Raw genomic sequence first — 15,926 nt, 5'->3', positions numbered from 1 at the left:
AATACATACTCTATATTTTATAGAAAATTTTAAAAAAGTTAATATAGTACACAAATCATTTCTAACTTAGAGATATGTCTAGATAGATAAAGTATTTATTATGCTTTTACTGTGTACCAAACAACTAGTATAGTCTAAACAAGGACAGCATGCAAGCATCCTTCCTGGATGGAAGGATGGAAGGAGATGGCCAGTCCATCTCCTCTTCCCATTATACAACTCTCTGATAATATATTTTATATAATTTCTGCACAATCTTTGTTGTGATATGCCTACTTATGCCCACCATGAACCACTCTATTGCCTTTTAGGGAAGATACAATTTCAGTTCCTCAGAGATTATGGTATGCCATGACTCAGACATTTAGCATCATAGAAGAATTGTGATTTTAAAGAGATGGAACTAATTCAAGGGAGAAACTTGGGACACCCTTCTCTCCTGGATTTCCTTCTACTTCTCTGATTGCTCCTTCTCTGTAACCTTTGCTGTATTCTCCTTCAGATTACACCCTCTAACCATAGATGTTGCACAGGAGTCTGTCCTGGGCCCTCTTCTCTCTCTATGGTTGCTGTTGTTCATCCTTCATTCTCAAAGAGGACCAGTGATTTTGCCAGTGAATTGGAATTAAATGAAGCAGAGATACACAAAGTCATCAGCCTCATTCTCTCCACTAGGAAAAAAAAACTAATACTGTACTCCATGTTTTAGTCATATGTTCAATGGCAAGAAAAAAAGTCAAGCCAAATGGCAATGGCCCAGGATGCAATGGGTGACCGTGGTCTTTCTAAATTAGGTCTTTCCCAGGTCTCAGTCTGTCTAAGACAATACCCTTTCAGTGATTAAATGCCTCCTAAAAACTGAGACAAAAAGGGAGGTTAGGTGGTGCAGTGAATAGAGCACTGGCCCTGGAGTCAGCAGGACCTGAGTTCAAATGCGACCTCAGACACTTAATACTAGCCATGTGACCTTGGACAAGTCACTTAACCCCAACTGCTCTGCCTTCCCCCCTCCAAAAAGCAAAAAAACCAAACAAAACAAAAAACTGAGACAAAAGATGGCTCGATTTAGCATCACAAAACTATCAGTCTGGCAGAAGAAAACCCTTAGAATTTCTGGCCAGAATAGAAACTGTCTAAAGAAACAATAGAAAATAACACTCTTTCTAAGCCATCAAAATCTAACCTATCCAAGCTACAAAGGCTTGAGTTATTATTGGCCATTCAATGAGAGTTGGCATGATTTGGGTTTAAAGGCATAGTCTAATAGCTCTGTTTGAAACATAATAGGCTTTTTTAAAGCCTGTTTTTTTAGAGCTATATTTCAAGAAATCATAAGTGAAAACTTAGGGAAAAAGTAAATTGTCCCAACTTTTTAAAAGAGAAAAAAATCAATAGAATTTTAAATTAAAAATAATTCCAGACCCCAAACCCCGAAGTATCTCACAAAAGTGACCAAAAATTGTTATTGTTGTTCATCCTTCATTCTGAAAGAGGACCGATAACATCACAAGGGTGAAGTCTTGAACTAGTTCACTCCATGCAGATGATTCTCAAATCTACTTATCCTTCCCCAACCTCTCTGCTGACCTCCAATCTCACATGTCCAACTCCCTTTCTTTTTTTTTTATTTTATCAAATGCTTTATTAACTTCTAGTTTACATCATTCATTTCTGCAAGATTTTGAGTTACAAATTTTCTCCCCGTTTTTCCCCTACCCACCACCCCAAAATAGCAGTCCCACAGGATATCCCCTCCTCTAATCTGCTCTCTCCCAAATCTTTACCCATCCCCCCTCCAATTTTCCAGTAAGGCACTGTGGATCTCTATGCCCCAGTGCCTGTATATCTTATTTCCCAGTTACATGTAAAATAATATTAATAGTAATATATATATATATATATATTTAAACATTTGATTTTAAAGCTTTGAATTCCAGATTCATTTCCTTCCTCCCTTGTCAACTACCCTTACTGGGAAGATACCAACTCCCTTTCAAACATCTCAAACTGCATGTTTTATTTTAAACTCAACACTTCCAGAATTGAACTCACTATCTTTCCTTTTAAACCTCCTACCTTCTCAATTATGGTAGAGAGTAACACCACTCTCCCAGACCCCCAGTTTTCCTCAGCTCCTCTCACCCCCCCCCCACCAATCTGTTTCAAAGGCCTATTGTTTTCACCTTAGCAATGTCTCTCACTGACTCTCCTCTCATTCCTTCTCTCCTCTGACACTGCTCCTACCCTGGTGCAGACTCTCATCATCTCACACCCAGACTATTGCAATAGCTGCTGGTGGGTCTTCCTGTCTTGAGTCTCTTCCCTCCTCCAATCCATCCTCCAATCAGCCACCAAAGTGATTTTTCTAAAGCACAGTTCTGACTATGTCACTCCCCTAACTCAGTAACTTCCAGTAGCTCTTTCTAGCTTCCAGGAGCAAACACAAAATGTTCTATTTGGTATTCAAAGCCCTTCATAACTATGCCCCTCCAACCTCTCCAGTCTTCTTGTACCTTACTCTCCAACATGTGCTCTGATCCGGTGACACTGACCTCCTGACTATTCCACAAACAAGACGCTCCATCTCTGGCTTCAGGCATTCTCTCTGATCGTCCCTCATGGCTGGAATGCTCATTTCGCTGCTCTTCCCTTCCTGACTTCCTTTAAATTTCAACTAGAATCCCATCTTCTGCAGGAAGCCTTCCTTAACCCTTCTTAGTTCCAATGCCTTTCCTCTGTTAATTATTAAATAGGAATTTATCCTATGTAAAACTTGCTTTGTATGTATTTGCATGTTATCCCCCTATTAGATTGTAAGCTCCTTGAGGGCAGGGACTGTCTTTTGTCTCTTTTTGTATCCCTAGCGTTTAGCACAGTAGTAGGAGCTTAATAAATTTTAAAATTGATTGATATTATATATAATGATGCAGTTTGGGGTTGCTGGAAACCCCAAAATCTCAGGGTACTGGGCAGGTTTGCCTGGAAAGAATTCAAGCACTCAAACCTTTCAGTCAAGGTTTATCATAATGCTAATAGGAACAGGCAGTGTTCCTGGTGAACCTGCCAGTTCATGGGAGTTGGGAGTGAGACGGAAACTTATATACAAAAAGGACAGTGAAAGGATCTATATGGGATTAAGGAGTAGTATGTAGTCTGGGGTGGATCAGGTTAGATAGTGAAGGAACTATCCAGTAAGCTAATTAAGTGATCCAGGTGGGTTGGGGTGGACCAGATGCCTTGGGTAGAGGCACCAGTGATCTAGGCTACTGAAATGTATGGGAAAATTCAGGGACTGGGTTGCTTTCAAAGATATGGTAATTTCCTTTTAGAGATCTAGGTCCCATCACGCCATCATACATACACACATATACATACACCACATACATGTAGGTGTGTATATATGCATTGTTTTGTTGTTGCGTTGTTGCTCTACTCAGCCATCTAGCTGCATATATGCACCCATCTATCCATCTATCTACCTATCTATAACTGGGTTTCATTCAACCTTTGGTTGATTCTTTCTGCTACAAAATCAATCAAAGGAGACTATCCCTCCCCACCTGGTAGAGGACACAAAGAGCCTCCATGTTAGGCAATCTAGGTATTCCCAGGAAAGCCCCATAACATATATCTTTTGGTGGAAGGAGTATTCACTCCACTGATGAAATCACAAGTTGAGCACCAAACAAATCCCACCCAAACCCCAAAAGTGATTTAGGGTTTTTTTTTCTTTTTTAATGGAGCCCTATAAGGAAAGAAGAATGACTACTAGCTTCAGGATTCCTCTTTGTCCTCCCCTTCTCTGTAATCCCTCTTGACCAGAGTTAGGCAGTAAAACAGGAAAGGGTTGTGTGACCTGAGAAAAAGAATGCAAATCAAAAAGTCCTTGGTTTGAATCTGCCCCTTTCTAGCTGTCTGTCCTTGGGCATGTCTTGACATCATACAATAGGTCCCTTAGAGAGCATCTAGTCTAATCTCATTTGACAGAAGACCCTGAGGTTCAGTGAAAGGGAGCAATTTAGGGACAAAAAGCTGGGGTTCAAGCTCAGGTTCTTTGACTGCAAATCCAGAAGTGCCCCTTCATCAAAGGCAGAAAAGGACTTCAGTTTAGGATGAGGAAACTGGGATCCTCCCCAGCCTAGTCTTTCAGCTGCCTGCTTGTGTCTTTTTCTATTAGACTGTGAACTCCCTGAAGAAGGGATTGTCGGGTTTTATCTGTATCCCCAGAACGTGGCACAACGCCGGGCGTGGAGCAGGCATTTGGTAATGTTTACTGATTGATGGCTCCCCCGTTAGAACGTGAGTTTATTCGGAGCAGGCCCTCCCCCCCCCCCCCCTTGTATCCCTAGAGGGCTTAAAAGTGCTAGTTGACTACCTGCACAGGTCCAGGATGGCGCTTCAACCTGGAGCCTCCAAGAACGGCTTGGACTAACGCGCTAACAGGGACGTACTTAGTTTTATCCGTTATCGTTATTACTGATAAACTTTAAAGCAGGCTAAGCATGTGGGGATGGTTATTTGTGTCACTTATTTCTAAAAAGGCTTTTTGACTTGAATTGACACTTAAATTGTACTAGAACGTGAGTCACAAAACCTGGCCCCGGGAAAAGGCAGAGAGGCCCTAGGACTCTGGGCGACCTCGAGGGTCTTCTACGTCTCTCTGGCCCCGCCCTCTCCGAGGCTCCGTTAGCCCCGCCCCCGCGCGTGTACGCAGGCGTCCTCCCTCCCGGGCGTAGGCCCCGCCCCCACGTCGGGCACGTCGCCGCCGGGCTCCCGTAAGGAAGTAGCGGCCTCGGGAGCCAGTGGCTGCGGAGACGCGTGGCTCGTGCGCAGCCTCCACCCTCGCTGGTGACGCGGGACCCGAGGATGCCGTCGGAGCCGCCCCGGCTGCGTTCCGTGAACACCCGGCAGCCGTCGTCCGTGATCTTCTGTAACCGCACGTGCCGCCAAGTGCTCCCCGTCTGGGTGGACTTCGAGGGGCAGCCGACGCCCTACCAGATGCTGCTGCCGGGCACCGGCCGCAGGATGAACAGCTACCTGGGTGCGGGCGGGCGGGGGGCGGGGCTGCCGTTCCCCGAGGTCCTCCCGGGCTGTCCCGTTAACGAGGGTGCGCTGCACCCGAACGTTACAAACCCCACGTAGAAGAGGCGCGGGGTAATTCCCGAAGGGAAGGCGGCTCTCGTAGGAGGGACGCTTGAGGAGGCGAGCTTTTCAGGCTGGGAGGGGGGCAGGTGAGCGGGAGAGCCGCCCGCCAGGTGTGTGCGCGCACGGAGGGCGCTGTGGGGGGTGGGGGGTGCGGAGGCCCCCGCTCTGAGCCGCCTCGAGCAGTCTCCGTTTGGCAGCGGCGGGGTGAAAGGTGAATCCCCGAGTGGAAGGACGGGCGGCAGGGAGAGGCGTGAGCTTTTGCCATAGTGCAGGTGAGGGGTGACCTGGCTGTGAGGGGGGCAGGGGGCATGGGGAGGCAGAATCCGCAAGCCTGGCAGCTGGTTGGATTGGGCCACGAGGGAGGAGAGGCAGACCTGCGGGACTGCTTAGTGATACCCTTAATGCCAACAGGGGAAGTGGTGAAGGGGCGGGGGGGGGGGGGAGTTGGGGGGGGGGGGGGGGGGGAATTGTGGGGAAGACTTGGGTGTTGGACATGTGGAGCTGGAGACTCCAGGTCAGATGCTCCATTCGTTTAGCCCTATAGCTCCCTCCATACAGAGGAGAGTGGAGTCCAGGACTGAGCCCTGGCATAAACTCGTTGGATAAAAGGATACGAATGATGATCCAGCAAAGGAAAGGACGAAGGGGCGGAGCAGAACAGGGTCACAAAACCCAGAGAGCAGAGTGTTTAGGAGGAGGAGGTGGGGGGTGGGGGGCCATGTCAGAGGCTGCTGAGAGATCCAGTGGGATGAGAGCTCATAGCACATGCATTTGGCAGTAGTGTTATTGGAAAACTTGGAGAGTGCATTTTGAGGTGATTGAGGACAGCAGGCAGCAGCCAGATTGTAAGAGGCTGAGAAATGGAAGCAGGGAGTCTAGGCAGCTTTTTGTAGAAGTTTGGTAGTAAAAGAGGAGAGCCCGATGGGGTGCTAGGTCAAGTGAAGGTTTCTTAGGATGGAGGATCTGGGCATGGGTAAGTGGTTGGGAAGGAGGCATTGGGACAGCACCATACTGTTCAATGCAAAGGCCAGTGACCAAAACTTAGAGCCACAGGGCAGGATAGTATTTTGTTTTAGCACTGATCTCCCCCCCCCCCCCCCCTTTTGTTTGATTGCCAACTTCCTTTCTTAAGCTTGGTTATTTTCCTCTTACTTGGCTACTTCTTTACATTGCTGGTTTTCTTTTTTTGTATTAGGTTTTGGTCTCTTTATTCTTTTTTTTTTTTTGGAGGGGTGAAGGCAGGCAATTGGAGTTAAGGGATTTGCCCAAGGTCACAGGGCTAGTAAGTGTTAAGTTGTCTGAGGCCAGATTTGAACTCAGGTCCTCCTGACTCCAGGGCTGGTGCTCTAATAGCTGTGCCACCTATTCGCCCCTCGACCCCTTTATTCTTGTGCTACATTCCTCAAAGGAATCAGCCATTGTCTTTTTCTCCTTTAGGCCTAATGCTCAAATACCTTATATTCCTATTCTTTATTAGAGTGTTAGCTTCTCATTTATGTATTATTGACACATAAATTTGTGCAGCATGGGCATAATGGGGTATTTAATGTTTACAAAGTGCTTTCTATTCACAACAAGCCAGTGAGGTGGGTAGTGTAAAAATAATTTACCCGCATTTTACAGAGGAAGAAATGGGCTCAGAAGTTAAGGGAATTTCTCAGAATACTTCAGAAGTGTTGGAAGATTGAAACTAGGGCTCCATGGAATCCAGGTTAGTGTTTGTCCTCTCATTTGGAGTGGCCCTGCTGAGGAGACACTTAGGATTGCTAATTTTTTAGGAATTGTTTTCTGGGTCAGTAGTGGTTGACTAGGAGGCTAGGGAAGAAGACCCATGAGAGAGGAAGGTCTGGGCTTTGGTTCTCCTTCCTCAGCTGTTGGCTAGTTTGGTGACCTTGGGTCTGGGAAGTAGCTTTTCAGGGTGGACCTTCTTTTCTTTAATGTTAGCCTTTCAAAGTATCTCAAGGCACTGAGTTTAAGTGACTAGCCCAGGGACACCTGCACCAGTAAATTGTTGAGAGGAAAAATAAATTGATGACTTCATAATTAGGCATAATCAGACTTAACCAGCAATTGCTTATTTTACTACAGGTCATTTTTGGTTATTCAGAGATGCAAATACAGGTGATGGACTTCTTGTTAACCAAACTGAGTTATTTGTGCCATCTCTCAATGAAAATGGACAGCCTGTTTTTGCCAACATCACACTTCCAGGTAAGATAGAACTTTTCTTTATTTAAAGCTGCCACCCTAACCTCTCCCACGTAACCCCTAGCCTTTAAAAACAAACAAACCCCAAAGAACTCTGTCCCTCAAAGTAGCTTCCTGTAGCTTTTCTCTTTTTCTTCACCAGACTCCTGGACAGTATTTTTTAAATGCAGTTCTTCTCATTTCCTTACCTCCTACTGCTGTTTTTCTATCTTCACATTCTTTTTATGTCTGGGGTTTTGGTTTTTTGACATTGTTGACATTGTCTCCTTGGCTTGATCTCCTCTGCTGGAACATCATATTACTGTCCACTGAGTTAGTGTGGTGGGAGCCCAGTCTGCATTAGGTAGATGTGGATGCTTTCCTCTTAATGAGTCAAGGACTTGGTCTTCAGACTTTAGCTATTCTGGGGCACTTGCGCTTGAACCCCTGACATTGCTTCCTTGTTGCCTGAGGCATTAGAAGCCCAGCCTTTTAGGACTGGGGCACCTGAAGTTTTTCAAAATTCCTATGACCCTCCCTTTCTGGCCCAGGGTGGTTGCCATGGTGAACGGAGAGGCAGAAGGGGACAGTGCCTATTTTAATACTTTCATCCTTTTAAATCTCTGATTGTTAAGTAAATTTGTTTTTATTACATTTATAAGTCTGCAGCTTATTAATTATGTCCCAGTCTATAGCCTGAATCACTGCTGGCCTGAGCTTGGTCTGGCTAAGAACAAGAGGCATTTCCCAAGACTCAGAGGAGTAGGGCTTTCTCTTCCTTCCTATTTTAACATTAACGCCAAATAAAATGGACATTTCCACAAACATAGTAGAAATGAAAAAGGATTGTATATGAAATTTCAAGTCTCTGTTATGTTGCAGCTTGCTTTTCTTATTAAGTATGTAATTTTATCCTGTAGCTTTCAAAACTGTCTGGCCTGCCTGTGCTTGTTTTTCTGTTCACAGCGGATTTTTTTTTTAAGATGCCTGAATACCTTCCATTCTCTCATTATTTCACACCATTCCCTAAAAAAAGTGGGGGGTGGGAAGGAAATCCTTTTTGATAATTGAACAAAAGGAATACCAAAGGGGCAGCCAGGTGAGAGTGCCGGCCCGGAGTCGAGAGACCCAGACCCGGGATCGGTTCCGGCCTCAGATACTTAACGCCCACACAAAATAACTGGCCATGTAACCTTGAGCAAGTTACTTAACCCCAATTGCTTTAAAAAAAAAAAAAGGAATACCAAAAAGGATATGGGGGGAAAGTAGGACAAATTTCAAAGTTACATGTTGAATTTATGGATTAGGAGTGAGGAAGATGAGCATTTCTTCACTCCGGCCTCAGATACTTCCTGGCTTGTGATGCTGGGCAAGTCACTTAATTTCAACCTTATTTTCTTCAATATCCTTCAAAATGAGGATAATAGAACCTACCTTATGACATAATTTCTCACTTTGACTGTGATAATGTGGGTCATGTTCTGACCTCTGTCAAGATGTAGATGAGTTAGAATGAAGGCTTCGTGACTTTGTACTATTTTGGGATAAATTGGTCTGGTTCTGCCTGCTTCACTAACTCCATCCTACCTGTTCATACAAGTTTGCCCTGGTTTTTCTTAGTGAGCAATAGTAATCTATTGCATTTATATGTCATTTAGGGTTCAGGTTTAGGGTTAGGGAGCTAGGTGAATAGAGTGCTGGGCCCTGGCACATAGTAGGTGCTACCCTAGAAATTCTTACTCCTTCCCTTCCCAACAGATGGGCTATTTCCTTGTTTCCAGACCTTTGCTACTACAGAAAGAGCTAGAAATAATTTTATGCATGCTCCTTTTCCTCTTTCTTTTATATTCTTGTATAAGCCTAATAATGGTTATTGTTTTTTTTTCTTTCTACATTCCCCCTTGGTCATCTCATTGGCTTCTTGGGTTTAGTTGTTTGATTCACCACTTTGTGAGTTTTATCCATTTACACTCTAAAAAATAGATTAAAATGAACTGAGACACCCCAATGCCATCCTTAGTTAACTTTTGCCTTTAAACCGGTTCTCTCAATTTATCTGAGGGGTCGTTTTGCTTCACTCTCCTTATAGTCTGTCTCTAAATTTTATCTGCAAAGTTTCTTCATGCACATTCTTTCTTCTGTTTATCAGCCAAACTATTAATGTATGGTATGGGGCAGTGCCATATCTGTGAATTACTGATTTGCTTTGCAGAAATTCCATTTAAAGGCAAGTTTAGAGGAGGCCATCATTTTGTAGGCTAGATTTAAATAGCATGGCCCAGGTATGGGGAGCCTGCAGCTTCAATTTCTGAGGTTTAGATTTAGACAGAGGGCCCCACGGGAGGACCTAGAGATCCACATGTGGCCTCAAGGCTTCAGGCTCCCCACCTCTGACCTAGCTCAATGCTACGTGAACTGAATTCTCTACAGTGAGTTGTTACTGAGGTTTTTGTTCCCTTGCAGTTTATACACTGAAAGAGAGATGTCTTCAGGTTGTTCGCTGCCTAGTCAAGCCTGAGGACTACAGGAAGCTGGACATCGTGAGGTCACTATACGACGACCTGGAAGACTACCCAGATATCCAGAAGGACCTCAGGAGACTTTCCTTGGAGCACCTTGAGTCGAAAGGGGATGGAGATTAAGATGGGAACTCCTGAGTCTTGGCTGTGGAAGGCATTGAGTGATTTTCTTTAGCCATGGTACTGTGACTTAACTGGCATTTTCAGGGTATCTTGCTCTCAAGAAGTAAAATTTATTCCAGTGGTAAAGGTTGCTTCGAGCATTAGAACATTAACATGTAAACTCTGTAACTGAGATGGAAAACCTTTGTTGGAATTCATTAGACCTTGTGATGTTTAGGAGTTAGGAACACAAAATGCATTTTAATGAGCATCCTCTAAGGGAACATTGTCTACCTTTTGGTAACTTGGCTGTTATTCAGTAGTCTGGGTGCTCTGACTTATCCTGAGTAGGGATACCTAAAACCCTTGACCAGATGACCTCTGTAGTAGCTTCTAGCTCTGAGTGTATGTGATCTACTGTGATTTACGGAGTTAGGACTATGTGCAGAGGCTTTGGACCAGCTTAGGCTGGTTCTTACTCTGTGAGGCAGTCTTGTACATATATAACCCATTTGTTTTCCTTTGTGGAAAATAAGGATTTACCTAGATGGGTTGTAATTGATCTGAAATATAGAATTTTAAAATATTTATTTTGTATGGAAAATTAAGAAGAATGCTTATGGGAGATGATTAAGTGTCTGACTCCTAGTGATTCAGGATTACTTATGTACAGGGGTATTTTGTTGAGGAAAACATATTACCAAACACTAAAAGTATATTGTTTTACTTGTAAGACTAGTAGCATAGGTTTTAATAATAAGTTATTTATTTGAAAGTGTTTGGAAAGCTTTTTGTGGGTAGAACTTGTAAAAACTAAGACGATTATTTGTTTTGTGAGGCAGTCACTTTTTAGATGGCACTTTTTGTAATTTTCTAAGTTTTAGTTTTTCAAAGAGCCGGAGCAGTACTACTATGGGTAAGTGTTTCTCAGCTGTGACTGTCTTAAGCTAGTCTTGGTTTCTACACAGTGAACAAGGGAGCATTATCAGTATGTGTATTTCATTCTAGCCTTAAGCAATGACTGTGAGGGTAAGAGCTTCATAGTACTGTGAATGTTTGTACAGTTTTCTTTTTTAATATATCTGTGATGTGTATATTCATTTATGCCATCACATTTCACAAAGCACAATTTTTTAATCATCCACTGTAATTTTTCTACCCAAGGAAATGCTTTTATATTTCTATTTTTATCCTACTATGTATTTTAAAGAACTGTGTGTATACATATGGAATATTGTGAATTCACTTCAATTTATCCCTTATAAACTTAACTTCTTTGTTATAGACTGGACTTAATTTCATTAATTTCAAGCCCTCCAAGAGACAATCCATAAGGGTTGACCTTTTTTCCCTTTACTTTCCTTTTCCAATGGTAATGGCTTGCCCGATACTGCCCATTGGAGTTCTTGTGTTGTGACTTGGCAGGGAGTCAGAGGCAGAAGCCTAATGAAATAATAAGCATGTTATTCCACCACACCTTCAAGTTAAAATTCCAGTTTCTTTCCTTTCACATTTAAGTCCTAGAGCCCTTTGTCTCCAGTGTTTCCTACTTAACCTTTCTCATTTTGTTTCATGTCTAATCGTCTTTTTTTTTTTTCCCTCATGGCTTACATTGTAAGGCAGGGGGTGGGGAAGGTAATGACTCCATAAATATTTTTTTTTTGTTTTTTTGCTTTTGGGGGGGGCAATTGGGGTGGGTTAAGCAACTTGCCCCGAAGGTCACACGGCTAGTGAGTGTTAAGTGTCTGAGGTTGGATTTGAACTCAGGTCCTCCTGACTCCAGGGCAGGTGCTCTATTCACTGTGCCACCTAGCCGCCCTGACTCCATAAATTTTACAGAGGCCGGAAGTGTGCAGTGCTGGTGCAAAGGGCAGAGATAATGCATGTTGAAAGGGGTAGGAAACTTCGAGGAGTCAAGTTTATTCTTGGTTTCTGCCTTCAGAGACAGTAGGGCATCATGGGTTCAGGACGCAGACTGGCTCTAGGCAACTCACTTAGAAGACCTAGTGTCCTGGGCAGCTAAGACAATGGTAGAGAAGGTCACAGCCTACTTTCTCATCCTTGAAGTCCCTGGTCTAGCCCCTCTATCTTGCCCCTTGTTTTCTTAAAACCTGTCTCTGGTGTTAGTCCTTCATTCCCAGTGAATTTTTTTTCTTGTTATTGAATCCTGCAGTTTCAGTATTTCTGATACAGGCTGTCCAAGGAGCACTGGTATGTAGCATTTTCTGTTTATGTTTCTGTGACTCTTATTATCGTTTTTAATGAGATTGTACAATTTTTTCATCTCAGCTACAGTTTGGCATTAAACAGTAGTGAACAAAATAAAGAGTTGGGTCCATGGACAGGCCCTTGTTTTATTCTTTTCATTGTCGTCATCATGCACATTGTTTTCCTGTTTCTATTTTATTTCCTGTGCTTTTAAATCCTTTGTATTCATAATTCCATCTGAAGCAGTACTTATTTACATGCTTCATCCTTTATCCATTCATGAGCAGCTGTTTTATTTTTTACTATGACAAGAAAGTCACATTTTCCTTGGTCCCACAGTCATGCTCAGCTCATCTTAGGACCTTATCAATAAACACACCTATCCCTGCTCTTTTTTCCACAAATCTCTATAAATACGGCATATCACAGGAAAGCTAAGTGTCGAGGAATTAGAAAGATTAGGAAATGCTGAGGAAGATAAATAATCATCTAAATATGAACTTGGAGATGAAGGGAAAGTGACATGAACTGGTAGGTATAGTCAGAGAATAGTGAAGGTTTGTTTTACAGTCGGCCTTCACAGCTCCTGTGCCCTGTGCAAACGGATGGTTCTAACTCCCCAGTACTGTGTGTGGAAAGCAGTACCTTGTGGCTTAAGGGGTAAAGAACAGTGTGGAAGGGCCTGAAGGAAGCCCAGGAAGGAATAGCTGGGGTATACTGGTATGGCAGAGGTAGTGCAGGCCCAGATGGAGAAAATCGTGTTCAGATAGTTAATTGAATAGATAAATTTTGGTTATATATACTATATACAAAAATAATGGTGGAATGTCTAAAACTTAGGGTGACAATTTTTTTTTTTTTTAGCAATTGGGGTTAAGTAACTTGCTCAAGGTTACACGGCCAGGTGTTTCTGGGTGGGTGCTAAGTGTCTGAGCCCAGGATTCGATCCCCAGGTCATCCTGACACCTGAGCCGGCACTCCTACTCGCTGTGCTACCTGGCTGCCCCTAGGGTGACAATTGTGCTAAAGAAAGGATCTGAGCCTAGCCGATAATAGAATAGTCTTTTAGTGGCTCACACACATTACTCATCTGCATCTCATGGCAGGCTTATGTGGGCAGCCAGGTGCCTCCGGGGATAGAATGCTGGACCTGGAGTGGGGCAGATCTGAGCTCCAGGCCCTTCCTAGCCACCTGACACAGGGCAGGTCATTTAACCTGTTTCCCTCAAATTTTCCTCAGCTGTAAAATGGGGATAAAGTAATAGCACCTTCCCCTGAGGGTTGTCGGGAGGATCACATGAAATCATATTTGTAAACCACTTAGCACAGTGCCTACCACATAATGGGAGTTTTAATAAATGTTAGTTCTTATTGGTGTGAAGTGGGTGTTACATATTTCCCTGTCATGTAACCCAGGAAGGTGAAACTTTAGGCACAATCACCCTGGAGGTAACGTCACTCTTCTCCCCTTGTACCAGCCAAAGTGGTCCATTTTCTGTTTCTACCTAAGAGCATTCAGTTCCCTCTGCTTTATTTTTTTCCAGGCTATTTTCCTTGCCTACAGTGTAGACCGTCATCAACTTTTGTCTTGTAGAATCCCTAGCTTCTTTTGAGGCTCAGCGTATCCTCTCTGTGATACTTGATCTGATCCCTACAGTGGTTAGTTCTCACCACCCCAGAATTAATTTTGTTCCACATTTCTTTTGAGACTGTCGTCCCATCCTAACTCCTCCTCCCAATAGAAGGTCAGCTCTCTGAGGGCACTGAACATCAATAAAGCTGACTATATCAAACATGTAAGCTGGTGTTTTAGGGGAGATGAAAAGTGTAAGTTGGATGTCCCTTGGGTCTTCATGGTTCTTAAAATCTAAAATCGTTTGTATCCATAGCACAGCAGCAGTGATACAATAATAGTAGTTTTTATGAAGGCTCTACAAATAACCTGATTTTAGTTTACCCTCACCAGAAACCTGGGATGTAGGTTTTGTTATTGAGGCTGAGGAAGGTTGAAAATGACCTGTCCAGGGTCCAGAAACATCCTGGGCTCAACAGCCAGTGCTCTGTTCCCTGTGCCACCTTGCTGCCTATGTGATATACCCTGGACAAGACCCCAAAAAACTAATATCAGGAATTTCTGACAGTGAACAAGACCCCTTGCTCATACAGAAATGAGTTGTTTTTCTTAAAAATAACATCACAAAAAGCTTTGTGAAATACAGCTTCATTTTTACTTAGGACCAGCATTTCATTAATAGCTCTAGGAAGATGAAGGTGAAGGTGGCTGTTGAGTCTTCTGTGTGTGTAAGCCACTAGGTCATTGTGCCTCCTCCCCATGCCTCACTTAATGTGCCTCTGCAAAGGAAACTGGCCAGTTAAGTTGCCCCATTGGATCAGGCGACTGGGTAAGTTGAAGCGTACTGCTTATGCTGCTGGTGTACGTGTGATGTTTTCCCAGGCTTTCTTTTTATGTAATTCTAAAGGAAACTCGTGATGCAGTGCCCATCCCACTGAGGGTTTAATCTCTTTCCCAACTCTGAAAGGCTCTGAAAGGACTTCTCATATAATCAGATAACATTTTTCTTCTTTTTTGGGGGGGGGGGGAGGGAAGGCAGGGCAATTGGGGTTAAGTGACTTGCCCAAAGTCACATGGCTAGTAAGTGTTAAGTGTCTGAGGCCAGATTTGAACTCAGGTCCTCTTGACTCCAGGGTCTGTTCTCTATTCACTGTGCCACCAAGCTGCCCCAAAATTGCATTTTTAAAAGCAGAATTGAAATGAACAAAAGATAGGGTTAGATGGTTTTCTGTAGGTATTTTCCAAAGAGCAAGGGGATCACTCTGTAGAAGGCCAGGGCTGACTCAGGTTGTCTAGTAACTCAGGATCAAAATGAGACCTGTGTAGATTGCCTAATAGTCAGCAGAAGTATGTTTACTTGACTAGGTTATAGTAACTTCCCTGTCCCTACTATCAAGCTTGAATGAGGGGACTTTGACTCCTCCTATGCTGGCTTTTGTATTTAGGTCTCCAGTCCTTACCTCGGACTCACCATTCCAACAAAAATCCTGGGAAAGTTGGAAAGTAGAATAGTGGATTGGATAAGGATCCACATCTCCCACCACATTCCAAGATAAGCTTCCATTGTACTTGTGTCTTGAGAGATAAAAGGTTATAAATTAGAGGAATGTAAAATGGAACAGGGACAGGCATGTGCTGAGAGTGCTTGGGATGGCCTCTCCACCTGTGGATGAGGCCAGGGAGCCTCCCTCTGGGAGTTGTGATGGTGTCTGATGGGAGTGGCTCAGAGAGCCCTGAGGCTTCCATCCTTGTCTGTCTCTGGTGGTTCTTTTTTTCCTTTTTAGGTGAAAGGATTGAAGTCCAACCCTGCCAGTTTCAGAGCCAGGCAGCACCTGGATTTTTCAATCAGCTCGGCGTTGATGCCCCATGGAGCAGTAAGTGAGCTGCGGGATCCAGCCTATGGTGGCCAAGATGAGCACTCTTCTGCATGTGAACTTGGTGGGATCAATGGTATATGAAAAAATTGTGCCAAGAGTGTCATGCTCACTGCCCTCAGTTATTGAGATGGGATCTGGGAGATTGTGTTCCCATGCTGTAGTGGGAAATCTTTATCCTTTTATTCTTGCTATATCTTTGAAGTAAATATCCCTTTGTGAAAGCTAATTGATGTTGAGTGGTTAAAGGGAACTGGTGTGTTAATCACTGTTGGCTAAGAGGGCTGGGGAACATAACCAGTGAGGGCTTGACCAAGT

The 15,926-nt window shown here is 43.7% G+C and overlaps 3 protein-coding genes across 5 annotated transcripts in view; 2 read left to right on the top strand and 1 right to left on the bottom strand.

The window, feature by feature from the left end:
- Window positions 1-15,926, bottom strand: part of RPUSD3 (RNA pseudouridine synthase D3) — a 320,316-nt gene that overhangs the window by 252,918 nt on the left and 51,472 nt on the right. The window lies entirely within an intron of this gene.
- VHL (von Hippel-Lindau tumor suppressor) lies at window positions 4,750-12,295 on the top strand. The gene is made up of 3 exons (XM_069083990.1): window positions 4,750-5,041; window positions 7,234-7,356; window positions 9,796-12,295. Exons 1-3 carry the CDS (start codon window positions 4,867-4,869, stop codon window positions 9,972-9,974), a joined length of 477 nt encoding a protein of 158 aa, XP_068940091.1. The 5' UTR covers window positions 4,750-4,866; the 3' UTR covers window positions 9,975-12,295.
- The window catches only part of IRAK2 (interleukin 1 receptor associated kinase 2), a 59,507-nt gene continuing 56,014 nt past the window's right edge, over window positions 12,434-15,926 (top strand). For both annotated transcript variants that reach the window (XM_069083980.1, XM_069083979.1), the window contains exon 1: window positions 12,434-15,608. In XM_069083980.1, coding sequence (XP_068940081.1) covers window positions 15,404-15,608 — 205 coding nt within the window. In that variant the 5' untranslated portion in view covers window positions 12,434-15,403. The remainder of the gene's footprint in view (window positions 15,609-15,926) is intronic.

The sequence above is a fragment of the Petaurus breviceps genome, unplaced genomic scaffold (assembly GCF_028583685.1).
Source record: "Petaurus breviceps papuanus isolate PSGF00001 unplaced genomic scaffold, PetGlider_PUasm1.0 174, whole genome shotgun sequence".
Classification (NCBI taxonomy): domain Eukaryota; kingdom Metazoa; phylum Chordata; class Mammalia; order Diprotodontia; family Petauridae; genus Petaurus; species Petaurus breviceps.
Note: the sequence above shows the minus strand (reverse complement) of the source record. Positions and strands in the feature narration are given on the sequence as shown.

Bases quoted from the DNA above. Each gene is read 5' to 3' on its own strand.
- VHL (XM_069083990.1), top strand. From the start codon at position 4,867: ATGCCGTCGGAGCCGCCCCGGCTGCGTTCCGTGAACACCCGGCAGCCG. The intron at 5,042-7,233 runs GTGCGGGCGGGC...ATTTTACTACAG, and splicing joins CAGGATGAACAGCTACCTGG to GTCATTTTTGGTTATTCAGA. The intron at 7,357-9,795 runs GTAAGATAGAAC...GTTCCCTTGCAG, and splicing joins TGCCAACATCACACTTCCAG to TTTATACACTGAAAGAGAGA.